The 20879-nt window shown below is 40.7% G+C and overlaps 1 protein-coding gene across 1 annotated transcript in view; it reads right to left on the bottom strand.

Moving 5' to 3' along the window:
* The window catches only part of RASGRF2 (Ras protein specific guanine nucleotide releasing factor 2), a 271130-nt gene that overhangs the window by 86804 nt on the left and 163447 nt on the right, over positions 1-20879 (bottom strand). The window contains exons 16-17 of the mRNA XM_030800810.1: positions 20121-20246; positions 16731-16820 (exon numbers count right to left, since the gene is read on the bottom strand). Of these exons, the coding sequence (XP_030656670.1) occupies positions 16731-16820; positions 20121-20246 (216 nt within the window). The remainder of the gene's footprint in view (positions 1-16730; positions 16821-20120; positions 20247-20879) is intronic.

The raw sequence follows: 20879 nt of genomic DNA, 5'->3' as shown, positions 1-20879 counted from the left end.
CTACAGGCGTGCACCACCGTGCCTGCCCTTTTTAGTCTTATATGATGATAATTTTTGTTTTATGGTTACTCTGAATCATCATTAGATAGTGAGAGTCTTTCTGACTCATCAGAGATTATTTTCAGCATTCCTGCATTGTTAAAAGTATTTCACTGTGTGTTATTATTAAAAAATTTGTATTTTTTTCAGGCCAGGTGTGTTGGCTCACACCTGTAATCCCAGCACTTTGGGAGGCCAAGGTGGGTGGATCACCTGAGGTCAGGAGCTCAAGACCAGGCTGGCCAACATGGTGTAACCCCATCTCTACTAAAAATACAAAAATTAGCCGGGCGTGGTAGCATGTGCCTGTAATCCCAGCTACTTGGGAGGCTGAGTCAGGAGAATCGCCTGACTCAGGAGGCAGAGGCTGCAGTGAGTGGAGATTGCGCCACTGCACTCTAGCCTGTGCGACAGAGTGAGACTCCATCTCAAAAAAAATAAAAATAAAAAATAAAAAATTTGTATCTTCATCAAAGAATCAGAAGTCCTATGTTTAGAGAGTTTTTGTCTTTCTAATTGGTCTCTCCCAGCCTAAGATTTTTTCGTCTTTAAAATAAAGGGATACTATGAATACATTTTTCACCACAGAAAACTTCTACAGAACCAAGATATAATCCTAGAAATGCATTGGAGGCCACATCCTGAGAGCAATTTACTACAGGACCCAGTTGGATGCATTAAGAGACTGCTGGACTCCTGACAAGACTGCAAGAGGCAGGGCCAGTTTCTTGGTGTACAGCCTGTGTCACACACAGCCCATGCTTAGAAGGTCTCATGCTTGGTTAGATGCCCTGCATCTTAATTGCAATCTTAATAATTCTTAATAAGAATTCTTGAAATTCTTAATAATTTTTTCAACAGGGACACTTGCATTTTCATTTCACACTGGGCGCTGCAAAGCACATAGCCTGTCCTAGCAAGAGGATGTATCTCCATGAAATAGGAGCAGAATTCCAAAAGGTGAGAACCTAGCAAGGTAAAAAGACAACATGATACAGAAAAAGAGGAGATGAATAAGAAATAAGGCAAGGGTGGGCTACACCAAAATGAAAAGACGGTGAGGGCCCCATATAAGAAACATTGCATGCAGCCAACATTTTGATCTTAGACTTCTGAATGTCGTTGCTAAAACAGGTTACATAGGCAGCCTGCTTCCCATCATCCTCTGACTAACCAGAAGATAGAGAATTGCATTCAGAAAGTGAGCATGGTTCTTTTTAGAGCTGGCAGAGAGCAGAGCAGTGATGTTTAGCCTTCTGTCTGTTTTCACACCATTCACACGTGCAGCACATTGCCATCAATAACATCTCTCTTCTGGACTGCTTGCCTCTGGGAGGCCACTCAGAATCCCCAGGGGGACAGGTATATGTTGAGGAAGTCCCCGGCTGTTCTTATTCTACCCCATCTACACTCCATTGGAAATCAATGCAGTAAAACACCTACATGATATTAAGCTTCTGATTTTGAAACAGAAAATTGATTTGTAATTCCTGCCCCAAATTTACATTTTAGCTTGTAATCTAGACCCTGGAAAAAGCCCAGATTCTGTGCCTTTCTTATAAGTTTATGCATGCTGTTAAGCTATTTAAACAGTGCTGAGTGTTCTCACAAATCCTGAGAGACTGTAGACAGCAGAGTATATATGTGACATCAACTTAATTCACAGTAATCAATATCTCACTGCAAATTTAATCCAATTCTCAATACAGAAATACATGCTTCCTCTAACCAGATCATATCATTGTACTAAGGCCCTGATTTCTGCAATGCTGTGAATGAACTCACAGATCCTTCAATGCTAACTGCTGGTCAACTAAGAACCCATCCACAGACTACTAATTTCCCCCAGGCTCATCTCTCTGGAGTCCCCAAACTGCTGTGTCTATCACTTAAGGGAATGCTAGGTGGATACAGAGGTGGGAAAAACATGGAAAGAAATGGACATGCTGCAGAGAAAGGCAGAAGCAAGAGTTAATAACAAAATTAAGCAATTCAAGCTTCCCAAACTCTTGCTGTTTTTGAAGTTAATATGGATTAGAGGCTATATCAGGGCAAAGAAAGCAGCAGTTTAGTAGTGGATAGATCTGAGTCTCACTCTCAATAACTATAAGAACCTGGGCAAGACCCTTCACCACTCCAGATGCCACACTTGCTTCAGAATCTATAACGTGAGATGAAGAAAGACGGTCCCCACTGTGCCCCTTCCATAGTGAGGGGATGACATAGTGAGGGAGGCTCAGACCTTTGAGATAAGATTACCCTCTGAAAGCCAATGTGGTCAAGCACAGTGCACGAGAAGAGATCAACTTTCTGTAAAATCGCCCAGTAAAAGGAACAGAAGACACATGGGAGTGGCACCGAAGAGATTCAGGAGTTTACTGCTAATATTTAGGAGTGTCTCTGGAAATCTTAGCTGGATCAACCTACAACTCCAGCTGTAAGTGATTACAGTAAATCTGAGGTCACACACTGGTGGCTCACAGCCAAATGTGGCCCATGAAAGTATTGTGTTTGGCCTGGACAGTATTTTTAAAGAGTGTGAATTCACTTCCAACATTTCAAAACAGAAAATTTCACATAAATATCAAGATTTCTGGCTGGAAAAAAAAAAAAAAACAGAGAGAACACATCTGACAGCTCTAGTCCTGCAGCCCCTCATGGCAACAATCTGCAGGGGCTGGGCAGTGGCTGTGTCTTTCAAACATGGCAGCACCTCTCCATCCCTACTTAGGTTACTTGCCTGGCCCTGACATGGATGAAACAGTAATGTAATCAAGCAGCAATTAAGCCATGTGAGGCACAATCAACTACATTGTACCTTTGCTGCGAAGAGACAGTAATAGAATAGAGCAGCCTGCAGGGAGCCTGGGAAGGGAAAGTGCAAAGAAAGGGAACTTGGCAGTGCAGCAGCATCAGGGAAGAAGGTGGACAGGCCAGCTGGAACAGGATTTGGGTCTGCTTGGAAAGCACAGCAAAGATATCTCTGTGATCTAGCTTGCTGTGTGGCATGTTTCCAGGAAGAGAACACAAAGCCCACCTGCCATGAGCATTCTAGCTGCTTCGCAGGCTCAGGAGTGTACTCACACCAGTGAAAGCTGCAGCTTTGCAGTTCCACAATTCTAATTCCAAGCAAAATGTGAGTGTGCATGTGTGTGTCTGTGTGTGTGTGTGTTTAAAAATAGGACTTGGAGAGGCTGGGTGCGGTGGCTCACGCCTGTAATCCCAGCACTTTGGGAGGCCAAGGCGGGTGGATCACGAGGTCAGGAGATCAAGACCATCCTGGCTAACACAGTGAAACCCCATCTCTACTAAAAAAAATACAAAAAAATTAGCCAGGCGCGGTAGCAGGCACCTGTAGTCCCAGCTACTCAGGAGGCTGAGGCAGGAGAATGGCATGAACCTGGGAGGTGGAGCTTGCAGTGAGCCAAGATGGCGCCACTGCACTCCAGCCTGGGCGACAGAGCAAGACTCCGTCTCAAAAAAAAAAAAAAAAAAAAATAGGACTTGGGACCACTGTTAAAGTACTGATCTGTAGTGAAATAATGTTTAAATATTTTTAATATATTTTGGAAAATAAAATAGAAAATATGTCCCAAACTAGGACACCCTCCAGTAGGAAAAAACAAAAAGGGTGTTCTGAATCTGTTGAAGAATGGTGTGAAAGAACAAGTAAATGAAAAGAAGTATCCTTGGATACTTTTATTTAGAAATTACCCAGTGATTCTGAACAAGGCCTATTAAGGTACAGCTAATCTAGTTTCAAAGTCAGGTTCCAGCCAGGCACAGTGGCTAACACTTGTAATCCCAGCACTTTGGGAGGCCGAGGCAGGAGGATCACTTAAGGACGGGGGTTGGAGACCAGCCTGGGCAACGTGGAGAGACCTCATCTCTACAAAAAACTAAAAAAAACTAGCCAGATGTAGTGGTGCATAACTATAGTACCAGCTACTCAGGAGGCTTAGGAGGATCACCTGAGCCCAGGAGTTCAAGGCTGCAGTGAGCCATGATTATGTCACTGTACTCCACGACAGCCTAGGTGACAGAGCAAGACTCTATCTCTCAAAAAATAAAAAAAGTCTGAATTCCAATGGGATGTGTACAGAAAGAGCTTTGTGGGATTATTTTGATAGGTGCCTTTTGTGAGCTGATTGTATGTTTATATCATTATATTTATTACTATAAAATATGAGCACCAACTATATCATCACCAGTGTATAGTTCCCCTGCTTGACAAGGACTTGAAAGAAGTGCTTGCAATTCAAAACATAGGCTTATAAAAATTAATTTTTGTCTAGTCGGTGCAATAAAGCAAGAAAGAACAGCCTGGCCAATATGGTGAAACCCTGTCTTTACTAAAAATACAAAAAGTTAGCCAGGTGTGGTGGCAGCTGCCTGTAATCCCAGATATCTGGAAGACTGAGGTGGGCAAACCGCTTGAATCCGGGAGATGGAGGCGACACAGCGAGACTCTGTCTCAAAAAAAAAAAAAGAAAAAAAAAAGAAAGAAAATTAAAGGCATATAGATTGCAAATGAAGAAATAAAACTATCTTTATTCACAGAAGAAATGATTCTATATGTAGAGAATCCCAAAGAATCTTTGAAAACAAACCTAGTAGAACTAATAAATGAATTTAGCAAAGTTGTAGAAAACAAGACAACCTACAACAATCAATTACATTTCTAAATATTAGCAACAAACTATCTAAAAATAAAAGAAAACAATTCTATTCACAACTACACCAAAAAGAATCAAATACTTAGGAACAAGTGCAACAAAACAAATGCAAGATTTGTATGCTAAAATATATAAAATATTGCTGAGAGAAGTGAGAGAAGATCTAAGTAAATGAAGGGACATTCCCAGTTAGTGGATTGAAAGGCTGAGTATTGTTAGGATGTGCATTTCTCCCCAATTTGACTTACAAAATTAATAGATCACAATAAAGATCCCACCAAGTTGAGAATCTGAGTTTCAGCTCTGACACATAAAGAACTTAGAAGTTACCACATCCATCCATAACACAAGAAGAATGAAATAGCCTGAAAATCAACAACTTTTCTTGAACACACCAGAAAACTGAGGTTTCAAGGGAAATGGTCATCACAAACTCTGGAAAAAAAAAAACAAGCACATCCAGAGATTCACAGATCTGCCTACCTGGAGCAGAAGTCGCTAGAGCCATGACCTGGTAGCGGCACTTGAATGGTTGTATTGATGAACTGCTGGAGGTTGAGTGTGGACCAGCATGACAGTGAGACGCTCTTGAGAACCACATTCTTAGGAGGGCGGCCACACATTTGGGGACTTTATCTCCAGGAATCACACCAAGTCCTCCCAGTAAACATCAGAGAAAGATCTCTTCATGGCTCTCGCAGGAAGAGGGGAAGAGTAACACTGGAAATATGCCCAGGGCCTTCTCCACAATGAAAGCCAGCTCTTCAGGGAAAAAGGCTTTGCCTAAGCCTTATCCCACTTGGAAAAAGACATTTTTCCCATTCCAGTCCCCTCTCGCCTTCTTCTTGGCTACGGGGAAAATAATATAGTCTACAGGGGTCAGGGATTCAAGGAAATAAATTGGGAATGCAGCAGCCAGGGAAGTAGGGGGCAGGGGGAAAAGAAGCTATATAACTGGAGAAACGTTTGTAAGGGTCACAGCTTCAAGAGGCCAGTCCATTAAAATACTAACGTTTCACTGGAAGATATAGACGACTCCTCCTCCCCACCATCACCCCACCCTAACAGAGACCCAGTAAGATAACAGTAGATTACAGCAGAAAGAGCTCGAAAACAGATTCTCTCTGAGAAGGAGTACTTAGGGAAGCCCCAAGTTGTGAGGGGAAACCAAAAGGGCATTGAAGGAATTTGAAGCCCTTGGTTCCTATAGCTACAGCAAACATCAAGCACAGCCCAAATTCTAGCCAGATAACATAAACCTTCACACTTAAAGCCCTATCATTCTCAGTCTCTATTATCTGATATAACCTGTCTGGGTCTCAACAAAAAACTACAAGGCATGCCAAAAGGCAAGAAGAAACACAGTCAAAAGAGACTTTAGTAATTTGTTCAGGCTGCCATAATAAAATACCACAGAATTGGCGGCTTAAATAAATGTATTTTCTCATAGCTATGGCGACTGGAAGTCCAGATCTCAGAGTCAGCGCGTCTGGTTTCTTCTGAGCCTCTCTGTTTGGCTTGTAGGTGGCCGTCTTCTTCCTGTGTCTTCACATGGTCACTCCTTAGTCTATGTGTATGTCCTAATAGCCTCCTTATAGGGTTCACCCATATGACCTGAGTTAACCTCAATGACCTCTTTAAAGACCCTATCTTCAACTACAGTCATATTCTAGGGTAATGGTAGGACCTCCACATATGCATTTAGTGGCAACACAGTGCAGCCCATAATAGATATAAAGCAAGCATCAGAATCAGACTTAGATATGACAAAGACCTTGGAATTATTAGACAGTGAATTTAAAATAACTATGATTTCAGATGCTGTTCAACTTATGACTGAGTTACATCCCAATAAACCCATCTTAAATGAAAAAAAGTGTAAGTCAATAATGCATTTAATATATCTAACCTACCAAACATGATAGCTTAGCCTAGCCCACCTTAAATGTGCTCAGAACAGTAGCCTACAGTTGGCCAAATCATCTAACACAAAGCCCATTTTACAATAAAGTGTGGAATACCTCATATAATTTATTGAATACTATACTGAAGGTGAAAAACAGAATGGTTGTATGCATACTTAAAGCACAGTTTCTACTGAAAGTGCTTCACTTTCACACCATCATAAGGTCAAAAAGTTGTAAGTTGAGCCATCATAAGTAGGGAAATATCTATAATAAGTTAAGGGTTCTAATGGAAAAAGTAGACAATATGCAAGTCCAGATGGGTAATGTAAACAGGTAAATAGAAACTAAGAATCAAAGGAAAATGCTAGACATAAAAAACACAGACACGGAAATGAAGAATGTCTTTATCTGATTCATCGGTAGACTCAACATAGCTGAGGGAAGAATAGTGACCTTGAAGAGAGGCCAATCAAAATTTCCAAACTGAAGCACAAAGAGAAAAAGGAAAGGGGGAAAAAACCCAAACAGAAGAGCACATACAAGAACTGTGGGACAATTTCAAAGGGTATAACAAACAAGTAATTGGAGTACTGAAGAACGGAGTCAAAGAAATATTTGCACTAATAATGGCAAGAGCTTTCCAAAATCAGTAACAGACATGAAACCCAGATCCAGGAAGCTCAGAGAACACCAAGCAGAATAAATACCAAGACAACCACATCTAGGCATATCATATTCAAACTGCAGCAAACTAAAGATAAAGAGAAGTTCTTGAAATAAACACTTACCAACAGAGGAACAAGGACAAGAATGACAACACCACATCAGAAAGCAGGCAAGCAAGAAGAGAGTGGAGTGAAATATTTAAAGTGTTAAAAGAAAAAACCCACCAAGCTAGAGTTCTATGTTCAGTGAAGTTATGCTTCAAAAGTGAAGGAGAAATAAAGGCTTTCTCAGGCAAATAAAAACTGGAGGAATTCATTGCTGGCAGACCTGCCCTGCCAGAAATGTTAAAAGAAGTTCTTTAGGCAGAGAAAAATGATATAGGTCAGAAACTTGGATCTATATAAAAAAAAAGAAGAGCACTGAAGAAGGAAAAAATGAAGATAAAGGAAAATCTTTTGTTTTTCTTATTTTTAAATGATCTAAAAGATAACTTTGCTTAAAGTAATAATAGTCGGGAGGCTGAGGCAGGCAGAATTGCCTGAACCCAGGAGGCGGAGGTTGCGGCGAGCTGAGATTGCGCCACTGCACTCCAGCCTGGGCGACAGAGTGAGACTCCATCTCAAAATATTAATAATAATAACAATGTATTGGATGATTATAGGATATGGATAAGTAAAATAAATCACAGTAATATTACAAGGGAAGAATTGGGACTACTCTGTTATATGGAGCAAATGGAACTCAATTACACTGCTGATGGAAATGCAAAATGGTATAGCCACTTTCAAAACAGTTTGACAGTTTATTAAGCAGTTAAACATAATCTTATCACACAACCTAGCAAATCTACTCCTAGGTATGTACTCACATAAATGCAAACAAACATACACACAAAAATTTGTATATGAACATTGATAACAGCATCATTCATGGCAGCCAAAAAGCAGAAATAACCTCAACGTCCATTAGCTCATGAATGGATAAATAAAATGTGGTATATCCATACAATAGAATACTATTCCACAGTAAAAAGGATCAAGTGACTGATGCATTCTACAAAAATGGTTGAACCTCAAAAACATTATGCTAGTAAAAGAAGCCAGTCACAAAAGGGCACATATTGTATGACTAATTCCATTTATATTAAATATCGAGAACAAATAAGTTTATAGAGACAGAAAGGAGACTAGCAGTTGCAAAGGGCTAGAGGAAGAGACAAATAGGGAGTGACTGCTAACAGCTAAAGGGCTTGGGGAAATGTTCTAAAATGTATTGTGACTGTTGCCCAACTCTGGGAATATATTAAAATCCATGGAACTGTAGACTTTTTCATTTATTTATTTTTTTAGACAGGGTTTTTGCTCTGTCGCCCAGGCTGGAATGGAGCACGATCATGACTCACTGCAGCCTCCACCTCCCAGGCCCAAAAGATCCTCCCATCTTAGCCTCCCAAGTAGCTGGGACTACAGGCGTGTGCCAACATATGCAGCCTTTTTTTTTTTTTTTTTTTTTTTGGTAGAAATGGGGTTTTACTATGTTGCCCAGGTTGGTCTTGAAATCCTGGGCTCAAGCAATCCTCCCACCTCGGCCTCCCAAAATGTTGGGATTACAGGGATGAGCCATCACACCCAGCTTGAACTGTAGGCTTTAAACAGATGAATTGTATGGTACGTGAATTATAGCTCAATAAAGCCGTTACAAAAATGTAACTAGAGAATAATTACTATAACAGTTTTTATTACTTTGAGATAAAAAGATTTTCTCACATGATGCAGAACTCTAGGCAACCTTCCATATTTTAAATGATGAAGAAAAGTGAGAATTTAAATGTACAACTTGGAACAACATCAATTATGCATACTGTGCAAAAACTACCAAAAGATAAAGGTTGAGTTGTACTTAATGTTTAGGAAGAGATTCAAATTTAGGTTTTTCATCTACTGTATAGTCTACTACAAGTGATATGGAGTCAGATTTTTAAACAGAGAAGGCAGCTCAGACATTATACTAGTTCACTGCTTCTCAAACTTTAGTATGTATCGGAATCAACTAAAGAGCCTGTAAAAGACAGATGCTGTGCCCCACCCTCAGAAATGCTGATTCAGTAGGAATGATGTGTGGCCTGATAATTTATTTTTCCAGTAAGTTCCCGGGTTATGCTGATGCTACAGGCCCAGAGATCACACCTGGTGAGCCAGTGCACCAGCTGAGCTCTCAGGCTTCCATCATGAAACAACAGGCCCAGAAAGAAACTGTCCAAGGTGACACACACAAGACTCAGTCTAGCACTTCTCACATCCAGCCCACCTACCACATCTACACCTAAAACACTGAATATGTAAATTAATACTAGACTGTAGAATGAAATCCAGACATACTTCCTAAATTGCCTGAGGGTGTGGGTTAAGATTACACAACTGTTTTAACCACATTCTTCTACTGAATTAATCAAATAATCATGAAATCCATTTACATCCAAATCTAATATAAAATTTGGAAACATCCACATTTTTACCCTTAACTGACATTACCTCAGTAAAATATTCACACACACACACACACACACACACACACAAGCATTTCCTACTTGGCTTCACGTTAGTATCACCTGAGGAACTTAAAAAATTCCTGAATCCCACAGTGTACCCCCAGATCAATCAACTCAGAATCTTTAGGTATAGGACCAGTATCAGTATTTTAAAAAACCGATCCAAGCCCAACTCACATTAACCTCAGATCTACTATTTACTACACATGCCATGACTGGTTTTACAGAAGATAAAACAGATTATGAATTATCTACTTTACAAGTACCAGGTAACTACCAGTAAAAGATTCACTATTTATATAAGCAATTGTAACAGTGTCATTAATTTTCCTATAAGTGCATTCAACCATTCCTCTACTTTGTTAATTTACTTTGACTTGCATAGAACAGCAAAACATATAATCTGCTCACAGATAATCAGGAGTTGCTTATAGTACCTCCACTGCCATGATTTCTACTCTCATAAAAATTACCCACCTCACACTTTCATACTGCATTTTATATCATTTCATAAACTCTATAATTAATCCTACAACTTCAGGTGTATAGTAAGTGCAATGATGTACTCTGATATATTTATTCATTGAATTTGCATTTCTATTCATATCATAACTATATCCAAACTGCACCTGCAGATTCCCTGTATCAGCAGCCATTTGAAATGCACACATTTATATTTCTACTTTATGCAGAGCTCTTCAATTTGAGCAGGTGTCTGCAAATACATTTCAATCAGTGTGGTGGCACACAAGAACACCATCAACCATCCTTTGTTTCAGTCCTATCCTGTATAGAGTTAAAGCCCCATGAAAGGGAGGATTGTTTGACATTGGGAAAGGAAATCAGGGTGGCAATACATACATCATGCTGCTCTACTCACCACTACCAACTAACCCAACTAGTCACCAGAAGAGTGTGCATATTAACACCTGGTCAACTGTTCATATTTAATTGATGCCATCTTCTGCTTTTTTTCATTATACCACCTGACTCTGGGCTAACTTAGAAGAAAGATGGCTAATGACTCATTGACAATCACTGATGCCCCCACTCTCACTCCCCAGCATACAAAATTGCCTGTAGCTGTTGCGATTCCAAGAATTTTCTGGATTGGACTCAAAAGCGGATTTACCAGGAAATCAAGAAAGCTTAAGCTTTAGGCCTTCTCAATTTGTATGGGCCTCTCTCAAAGCTCTGGGAGGTGCTCTAAAGGTTTATATTTATAATTTTATATTATTTTCCTTGAGGTGTGTTTCCCCAAATTGTATAAACATCAGGCCTACAAATTCAGGATCCATCAGTAACTGGGCCTAATTTGGAGATCAATGATGGTACCAAAAGCCTGGTTCTGTGAGTTATGAGTGCAACACAAAACTAATTCTTGTTAATATCACAGTATGAAGCTTTAACAGTTTAGTTAGTGCTTGCATTCTGATTGGCAGCAAACATTTACGGTGACCCTAGGCCTCAGGTCTAGGCATATCTCAAGGACTTTCCAATCATGAGTGTGAGGAAAACCCTTACATCAAATGAATACCAAGACAATGAGGCTTATTTACGAGTCTACCAGGTGCTCAGCTCAGGGTTGTGGGTATCCAAAAAAGTGATACTAAACACAAAAGACACTCAAAACCTGCTTGCTGACTTGAAGAGACTGGTATCACTTCCCCAGATCGGTCGGAGAAATAAGACAAAACTCTTTTGCCCTAGAAATAACAACAACAAACAATTTAAAAACACCACAGTACTATAAAAATATATGGACAGTACAGGTTTTTCTTTTCTGCACTGAATATTCCCTATTGCAAATATGAAGATCCAGTCATTGATTCATTAATTCAGTAAGCATTTATGGATCATTTACTATATGTACAATACTATTCTAGATATTGGGGATACTGCAGTATATAAAATAGATAAAAATCTCTGCCCTCGTGGATCTTACATTTATTGGAGAAATGGATAATAAAGCAAGATAAATTAGTAAAACAAATAGTGTGTCAAATAGTGATAAGTGTTGAGGAAAAAAACAAAGCAAGTGTTGGTAGGGAGTTGAAATTAACAGGAAACATGAGACAATAATGCTTCTGCTAAAAGCTGCATTCCTGCGATGTGTTTCTTTGTCAGAGAAACACTATAAACAGAGAGAGAAGTAATAGTAAAAGCACAACACTACAATCCTGGGTATCACCTATGGGTCTACATAAAAATCCATTAAAAATTCCCTGAAAGGTTACTACATTCACAGAAAGCATAAAATCCAAATCTCGAATTTTGAGGGGCAGGATATGGGTTCTCTGGATGGTGGTGACTCAGGTAAACAAAGGGAGCATGATATGGAAGGAAAAGACTCATCCAATTTTGGGAAGGGAAGGCTCTAGATCTTTTTTTTTTTTTTTTTCAAAGGAAGAAAAAGAGATTGAGGCCAGGCACAGTGGCTCATGCCTGTAATCCTAGCACTTTGGAAGGCCAAGGCAGACAGATCACCCAAAACCAGGAGTTCAAAACTAACCTGGCCAACATGGTAAAACTCCGTCTCTACTAAAAATACAAAAATTAGCTGGGCGTGGTGGCACACACCTGTAGTCCCAGCTACTTGGGAGGCTGAAACAGGAGAATCGCTTGAACCTGGGAGGTGGAGGTTTCAGTGAGCCAAGATCACGCCACTGCACTCCAGCCTGGGTGATAAAGCGAGACTTTGTTCCCCCGACCCCCGCAAAAAGATTGAAAACCAGGTTTTTCCAGTCCATGTGGAAATTAGGCAGGCTAAGACCCCAGCAGCAGGGCAGGCAATCCCAAACAGATCACAGGGCACCATCCACAAATAAAATCAGTTTTCCTTGCCCCCGGGGTCAGGCAGGAACATCTTGTCTTGACCTCCTTGCAAAAAAAAAATTGCTGTCCTCCCTTGTATTGCATTTGAAATTCCTTTTAATGCAGTAAGAAAGTTTTCTAAGCAATACTTAAAGAGAAATGGTTTAATATACAAATGCCTAGAGAATGTTTGAGAGCATAATAATTAATTGACATTTATAACCCAGAGGTGCCAGATTCCTATATATTTTGATGGAGATGGGGTCAGGGGAAGGGCTGGGAGAGTATTAAAGCAAGAGGGAATCTGCAGAGGAACCTGAAACGTGGAAACTCTGCAGACCTCTGGCTTGGCTGGGCTATATCTTGTTTCCTGTTAGGAGCCAGGACACAGCAGAGCTGCATCCCCAAGTCTATCTGTATCACAGCCAAATAAGCAGACAGGAAGCCTGCAGACACTGATGAAAGCATGGGGTGTTTATTTGTCTATGCAATCTTTTTTCTGCTTGCCTTTACAACTTACCAGGTTCTGGATGCATCCAGGCTGGCAATTCCTGATTCGCAGAGGGGATACAGTCTGTTTGGGAGTTGACTGTTATCCAGCACTCTCTTCCTTTGAACACCTGTCCAGGTATCTAGGTCTAGCCCTCCCCGGGCAACGCCATGCTCTCCCTGGCTAGCCAATAAATCCAGATTATCTTCTTAGCCCTTCCCTGTTTCTGCTCTGAGTACAACTTCTGCTCTCTGCCCAGTTCTCCCAGGCAGGTGAAATCTGCTAAGGGACCAGTTCCTCTGAGTGGCTGAGCCCCAGGAATGCACTGGTCTCCACTCCAAAAGAGACACCCTTTCTTACCATCACTAGCCATTGAAACTGAGCCCTGTGCAACCTGCTGCCTTCACAGCAGAGCCTTGGGCACTGTTGAATCAAATCCCTTATTGCCTCTACTTCTAAAATCAAATCATGTGGCTTCAGACTGCATGATAGGCAACATCAACAGCACTGTCATAAAAGAGCAGTCTGCTCACACAGGGTTCAGGCTCCCCAACACCTAGCAACATTGACTGTTAGCAAGTCCGAGCTGCCCTCCTCAGAAAGCACCACCAGGAGCCAGCTCGCTGAAGAAGGGTTTTCTTCCTAAGACTATTTCAGCTGCAGGGGAGAAGTAGGAAAAAAGGCAACAGAAAAGCAGCAGGCTTTCAGAAAGGGAAAAAGAGCTGGCTGTTCTGGTTACTTTTTCCTTTTGGCCCAATATGCCTGGGAAAGCTAGTCAGAAAGCCATTCTCTAAAGCACATGTGAACGATTCAATCTTCATTGCAATCTCAGGTGAAAAAAGGACCTCCCGCTACCCTCCAGCAAATGGGGAATGGGCTCATCTCAAATAAACCCCAAATTTATTTTCCCTCACAAACCATATTTAAATTAGGAAATCTGTGAGATGTTCTTGTCCTTCACTTTTTCCAAAGGCAGACTAGCTCGTGAGAACGGAAGACAGGAGAAGGTCTTAGCAAATCACAATCAACAATCACTCTGCTGAAAGCCTAGCAAAGCCTCCCTTACTTCCCCCCAAAAGGTTCACTGTTACAGAATGTAATCAATCATAGAAGCCAACTGTATCGACAAGATTGATATTTTGACCATTATAGCCTGCTTTGTGTTATTCTGATGGGACTTTTGGGGAAAGGCTTTAAGAATATTTGGGGCAAAGCACATCCCAATTTGCCTGACCGTATCTCCAGTGAAGCATGTATGGCAAAATGCTGAAGAAACAGAATGTGGTCAATCTGCAAAATGTTTATTTAGAGAAATATATATAATAATAATAAATAATATATAAATTACTATGGTAGTTAACGTCCATTAGAGAACATCTTTTTTTGGTCCTCAATTTGGGAAAAAAATCACGCAGATGATACCTACTAGTTACTATTGTGAATATTGGTTCAGAAGCTTTGGAAAGGACTCCTTCATTACCACAAAGGTGAAAAATGGCTAATTAACAAACTATGCCCACTCTCATATTTCCACAAATCATGATGATTGGGGCCCATAGGTTTAGTTTAGGTGAAGACACAGCAACAAGGCTATTTAAACCACTTACAGATTTATTATTTATTAATTTACTTATTTACTTTTGAGACAGAGTCTCACCCTGTCATCCAGGCTGGATGATCTCAGCTCACTGCAGACTCTACCTCCCAGGTTCAAGTGATTCTCCTGCCTCAGCCTCCCAAGTAGCTGAGATTACAGGTGTGTGCCACCACGCCCAGCTGATTTTTGTATTTTTAGTAGAGATGGGGATTCATCATGTTGGCCAGGCTGGTCTTGAACTCCTGACCTTGGGTGATCTTCCCACCTTGGCCTCCCAAAGGGCTAGGATTACAGGCGTAAGCCACCACGCCCAGCCCTAAACCACTTACAGATTTATTTTAATATAATATCCTCCTTGCACGTGAGAGAAGAGGAAAGAGATAATGAATATAATTTTTATCTATTAAAATACTGTGCTTTTATTTTAAGTACTTTTTCTTTACCCCGAAAATTAACTGACAGCAACTCAGAAAGAATCGTGGAGCTACTGGAAATGAATTATGAGTCAGCTAAAGCAATAGCTGCACCCCCACCGGCTCCCCGCACTCCACAAGCCCTCCCTCCCACCTTGCATATGCTTTTAGCATTGTACTCAATTAAAATGGAAACGTGTTCTCAGTAATTGAGTTATAAAGGGTGAAGAACTCTGTCAAACAACACAGGAGGAATAACAACCTTCTCTGATAAAGAATTTCTCAGAGCTGTAACCCACAGATCGCCTGAGTGAGACTCACCTGAAGGAGCTTATGCTTATTTATTTATTTGATTATTTTTTATTGTATATGCCTACAGGGTACAATGTGATGTTTTGATGTACGTATATATTGAAGAGTGATTAAGTCAAGCTAACTAACATCTGTTACCTCACTTACTTACCATTTTTTTGTGGGGACAGCATCTAAAATCTACTCTCTTAACAATTTTCAAGTATGCGGTACATTTTTAACCAGTCACCATGCTGTACAATTGATCTCCAGGACTTATTCTTCCTGTGTAACTGAACCTTTAATCCTTCGACCAAACAGCTCCCCAGTTCCCTTCCTCCCCACCAGCCCCTGGTAACCACCAGTCTACTTTCTACTTCTATGAGTTTGACTTTTTAGATTCCATATATAAGTGAGATCATGCAGTATCTGCCTTTCTGTGCCTGGCTTATTTCAGGTAACATAATGTCCTTCAGGTTCATCCATATTGTTGCAAATGGTGGGATTTCTTTTTTTTTCTTTTCTTTTTTTTTTTTTTGACGGAGTCTTGCTCTGTCACACAGGCTGGAGTGCATTGGCACAATCTTGGCTTAGTGCAACCTCCACATCCCAGGTTCAAATGATTCTCCTGCCTCAGCCTCCTGAGTAGCTGGAATTACAGATGCATGACACCATACCCAGCTAATTTTTGTATTCTTAGTAGACACAGGGTTTCACCATGTTGGCCAGGCTGGCCTTGAATGCCTGACCTCAGGTGATCCACCTGCCTCGGCCTCCCAAAGTGCTAGGATTACAGGTGTGAGCCACTGTGCCTGGCCAGATAAGGAGATTTCTGAAGATGCTTATTTAAAAGACAGTCTCTTCCCAGAAACACCAACTCAGAAAGAGCTAGGAATGTGCATTCTCTTATTATTATTATTTTATTTTGTTTTGTTTTGTTGAGATAGGGTCTCACTTTATCACCCTGGCTGGAGTGCAGTGGTGTGATCGCAGCTCACTGTAGCCTCAACCTCCTGGCCTCAAGCGATTTTTCTGCCTCAGCGTCTTGAGTAACTGGGACTACAGGCATGCAACACCATGCCCGGCTAATTTTAAAAATTTTTTATAGAGATGGGGTCTCTATGTTGCTCTGGCTAGTCTTAAACTACTGGTCTCAAGCAATCCTTCTGCTTTGGCTTCCCAAAGTGCTGGGATTCCAGTGTGAGAGCTGCCAAGTGTCTCATCAAGACACTGGCAGACACGGGCCACTGACTTAATATAAATGGTCACATATCTGCTCCCCTACTCACCTGGTGGACTCCCATGTCCTGCTGCCGCTGTGGCTATTGCAAAAGCAGAAGCCGGTGAAACAGAGCAGTGGGCATTGTCCGCCGTCTGTCCTGGTTATTTGAAAAGAAAGGAAATGGAATGGTGAGGCAAATGGACAATATTCTATAACAAAAATCATCATTTTTATTCCTGCACCGGATGAAGGACTGGGCCAAATGCCCTGTATTATCTCTGTTAATGGGCAAATAACAAGATTGCACATCAGGAATTCCACTCTGGATATATAACCAAGAGAAACGAAAGCATACATCTACACACAAACGTGTACATGAATATTCATAGCACCACTGCTCATAGTAGCCAAAAAGTAGAAACAATCAAATGTCCACCAATTGATGAACAGAAAAATACAAGGGAATATTATTTAGCCACAAAAAGGAATGAAGTTCCAATGCATGCTAGAACACGGATAAACTTGGAAAACATGCCAAGTTAAAGAAGAAGCCAATCACAAAAGGTCACACATTATATGATTCCCTTTATGTTAAATGTCCAGCAGAGGCGAACCCATAGAGGGAGAAAGTAGATTAGTGGTTGCCTAGGGCTGCTGGGGTTGGAGGGGGAATGGAGAGTGACCGCTAATGAGTATAGAATGGCTGATACGTATAGGGTTTCTTTTTGGATGACGAAAATGTTCTAGAATTAAATAGTGGTTATGGCTGCCTGACCTTGTGAATATATTAAATTAAAAAAGACTGAACTATATACTTTAAAAAGGTGAATTTTATGGTATGTAAACGGTATCTTAATATAAAAATATTCTTAAAAAAGATACCACATCATGTTACTCATAGAATTTCCTCTGACAGAATTTCCTTCTCAGAACACCCTTAACAGTGCAGACGGTTTAAGTGTGGCCCTTTTAAAATCGAAAGGATGTATTGAGCAACCTTGTAGTCCCTTTCACTCCTCAGACTGTACACACAGCGTTTGGCAGTGCTGGTGCCAAGCTCGCTGCTTCTCCTCGCTCAGGCTTTTAGTGAAAACAGTCCACTGTGATTCTGACCTGAAGGGCTTGTATTAGTTTGGCCCTAATGTTTCACAATCATGCCTAAAATAAATACATACATAAGAGTGGAAGCAAAGAGCTGCTTAATGTGCCCAAGCACAAACGCATAAAACAGCTCTACTTTCTCTTTCCACAACAGACTTATTGCATTTTGGAACAAGGTGGCAAGTAGACAGATACACAGGCAAAATTTCAGCTAGATAGAAATATGTGATGCTGTCCTCGTTCGGGTCCTCCATATTATCACAGGTTTCAGCCTCCTTCCCATGTTTCTATGTCTCTATGATTTAGTCATATCAGGGAAGAAACAAAGGATTTGGCTTAGTTAATCCACAAACAAGATGAGGATTTCCAGATAATCCTTATGTGAATTAAAAATTTTATATGTGAATATAAACATATGAAAAGAGAATATAAAGTAGAGTTCTAATAATTGTAACGCCTTGAACAGCGTTTAACTCTTGCCTTGGTAGAGCCTTACTTCCGTAGGTTTTGGTCCCAAACTCTTCCAGGTTACAATGAAGTCAGAGGGGTCTGTCCTATGTGGCAATGGTCAAGGAAGTTGCCAAGACCTAGACTGACCAAAGCTCTAAGAAGAATAGAGAGATCTGGCTAATTCCATAGCAGTACTATGACAAGCCAGGAAAGTCTAATTTGTCACCTTCATTTACCAGAAACCCCCAAATGGCAGGATAACCCATAACTGACTTGGAGCCTTAAAGCCCCAAGGGCTAATATCCACGAAGGCAGACATCTAACAACAGCCGGACTCAGACCCTCCTAAGTTGCTCTCAGAGCTCATGGCAATGACAACAGCTTCTACCAAGCTGCTAAGGCCACCAATAACCATTTGGAGCCATATACTTTACCTTTTGCTAAAATGCCCTATTTGAAGCATGCCTATGAGAGTCAAAAATGCCTTTACAGGCTGGGCACAGTGGCTTATTCCTGTAATCTCAACACCTTCAGAGGCTGAGGAGGGTGAATCACCTGAGGTCAGGAGTTCGAGACCAGTCTTGCCAACAAAGTGAAAACCCGTCTCTACTAAAAATATAAAAACTGCTGGGCGTGGTGGCCCGTGGCTGTAATCCTGGCTACTGGGGAGGCTGAGGCAGGAGAATCACTTGAACCTGGGAGGGGGAGGTTGCACTGAGCTGAGATTGCACCACTGTACTCCAGCCTGGGTGACAGAGTGAGACTCTGTCTCCAAAAAAAAAAAAAAAGAAGCCTTTTCATTTGGGTTACTTGGGGTGAATCTGGTTTCATAATTGTGTAATTTTCTGTTCTGACTTGAAATAATTGGCTTAAGAAGAGAAAAGCAAACATTTCAAAACAACTGTTATTGGATATATTTATTTGAGCAGTGGGGAAAATGGGAGATAATTAAAATATTTATACCTTTTGTTCTGATTATTTTTTTTTCTCCAATTAGAGGACATTTATTGTGTTCCCAAACAAATTATGGAGTAATGCTTTACAATTTTCTTAACTATATATCAAAATACATATGCCAGTTTCTGCCACTAGCAATAATGATGACTGGGGTCCCATGTACCTGGACCTTATTTTAGATGAAATCATATTATTAACAAGGTCTCTCCAAATTGTGATGCTCAGGTGAGTCCACTTATACAGACTACATTGGGACTCAGGGTAATATATCAGAGACTGGGAACATTTTGGTAAACCCAGCACTGAGATTCTTCAGCTAGCTAACATCTAGAGCCTTTTGATTCACGTTACTCCTCACAAAATGCAATGCAATGATGGAACTAAACAAATGTTGGTTAGACTAATGACATCTTCTCTAATCATTTATTTTTCCATCACTTGGTCCTACAGTAACATTACAGTCATCCCTTGTTACCTGTAGGGTATTGGTTTTAGGATCTCCCTCAGGTACCAAAATCCATGGATGTTTAAGTCCCTGATACAAAATCGTGTAGTATTTGAATATAATCTATGCATAGTTTCCTGTATATTTTAAATCACCTGTAGATTATTTATAATAACTAACACAATGGAAATGCTATGTAAATAGCTGTCATACTATAATGTTTAGGGAATAATGACAAGAAAAAAAGTATGCACATGGTCAGTGCAGAAGCTTTATTCTTCTGCCAAATGTTTTTGATGGGTGGTTGGTTGAATCCACAGATATGAAACTCACAGATGTGGAACCCACAGATACAAAGGGCCGACTGTATTTGCTTCCAATTAATTTTCAATAAGTGAGACTAAAAAAATTATTTTGGCAGTGAAACAATTAGGCAAAGGAAAGGTTCAGAAGCTAGAAATCATTTTTCACGTTTCTATTTCTGAGTCCCTCTTGAGCTCTTACCTCCAGGCTGACGATAGCGGAGGTGCCGGGGAGTTGAGGGGGATCTGCAAGGTGAAAGTTCTGTGGTGTCTGCTGCAGGGGAGCTTTCCACTCCTGCTCGGTCCGCTGGTGCAGACTCTAGGACTGCTGCTTGAAAACATCATGAATTTTAACAACTGGGCCATGAATTCAAGAGCTTCTTGTCAGTATCATGCATGGAAACAAAAGTTCATTACAGATAATAAGCATTTCATTAAAGGACTTTAATATGAAATCAAGTCAAGTGTTAATGACACTAAATCTAAATAAGGATCTTCTCTAACCCTGTCTTGATGACCCTGTTGGGCCTGGCTGACCCTGGCTGACCCTGGCCAGCCCCTTCTGTCAAATGCAGCAGCAGATGTTAAAGTAAACGGGGGTATGTGGTGGATCTCCTGCCCTTCCAAATGTTTTTGCTTTCTCAGAGTGGGGAAAGATGACTTTTTCAGGTCAAAAATCAGATCGGGATTACAAATCAGAACTTCACCAGTTCTTTGCCTGTGTTGCCCCCTAAACCAACAAAAGTTTGAATCTCTATAATGTGGCCCTCACCAGGGATCTCTGGGGTCTCCCAAGCATCTAAAGCTATGTTGCCCAAAATGACAGCACTACCCAAACGTGGCTATGTAAATTTATATTCACCAAAGTGAAATTATTATTTTGGCTTCCCACTTGCACTACATTGAGTGCTTAGTAGCCACATGTGGCTAGTGGCTATGGTATTGAACAGCCCAGATATAC

Source organism: Nomascus leucogenys, chromosome 2 (genome assembly GCF_006542625.1).
Source record: "Nomascus leucogenys isolate Asia chromosome 2, Asia_NLE_v1, whole genome shotgun sequence".
NCBI lineage: Eukaryota > Metazoa > Chordata > Mammalia > Primates > Hylobatidae > Nomascus > Nomascus leucogenys.
Note: the sequence above shows the minus strand (reverse complement) of the source record. Positions and strands in the feature narration are given on the sequence as shown.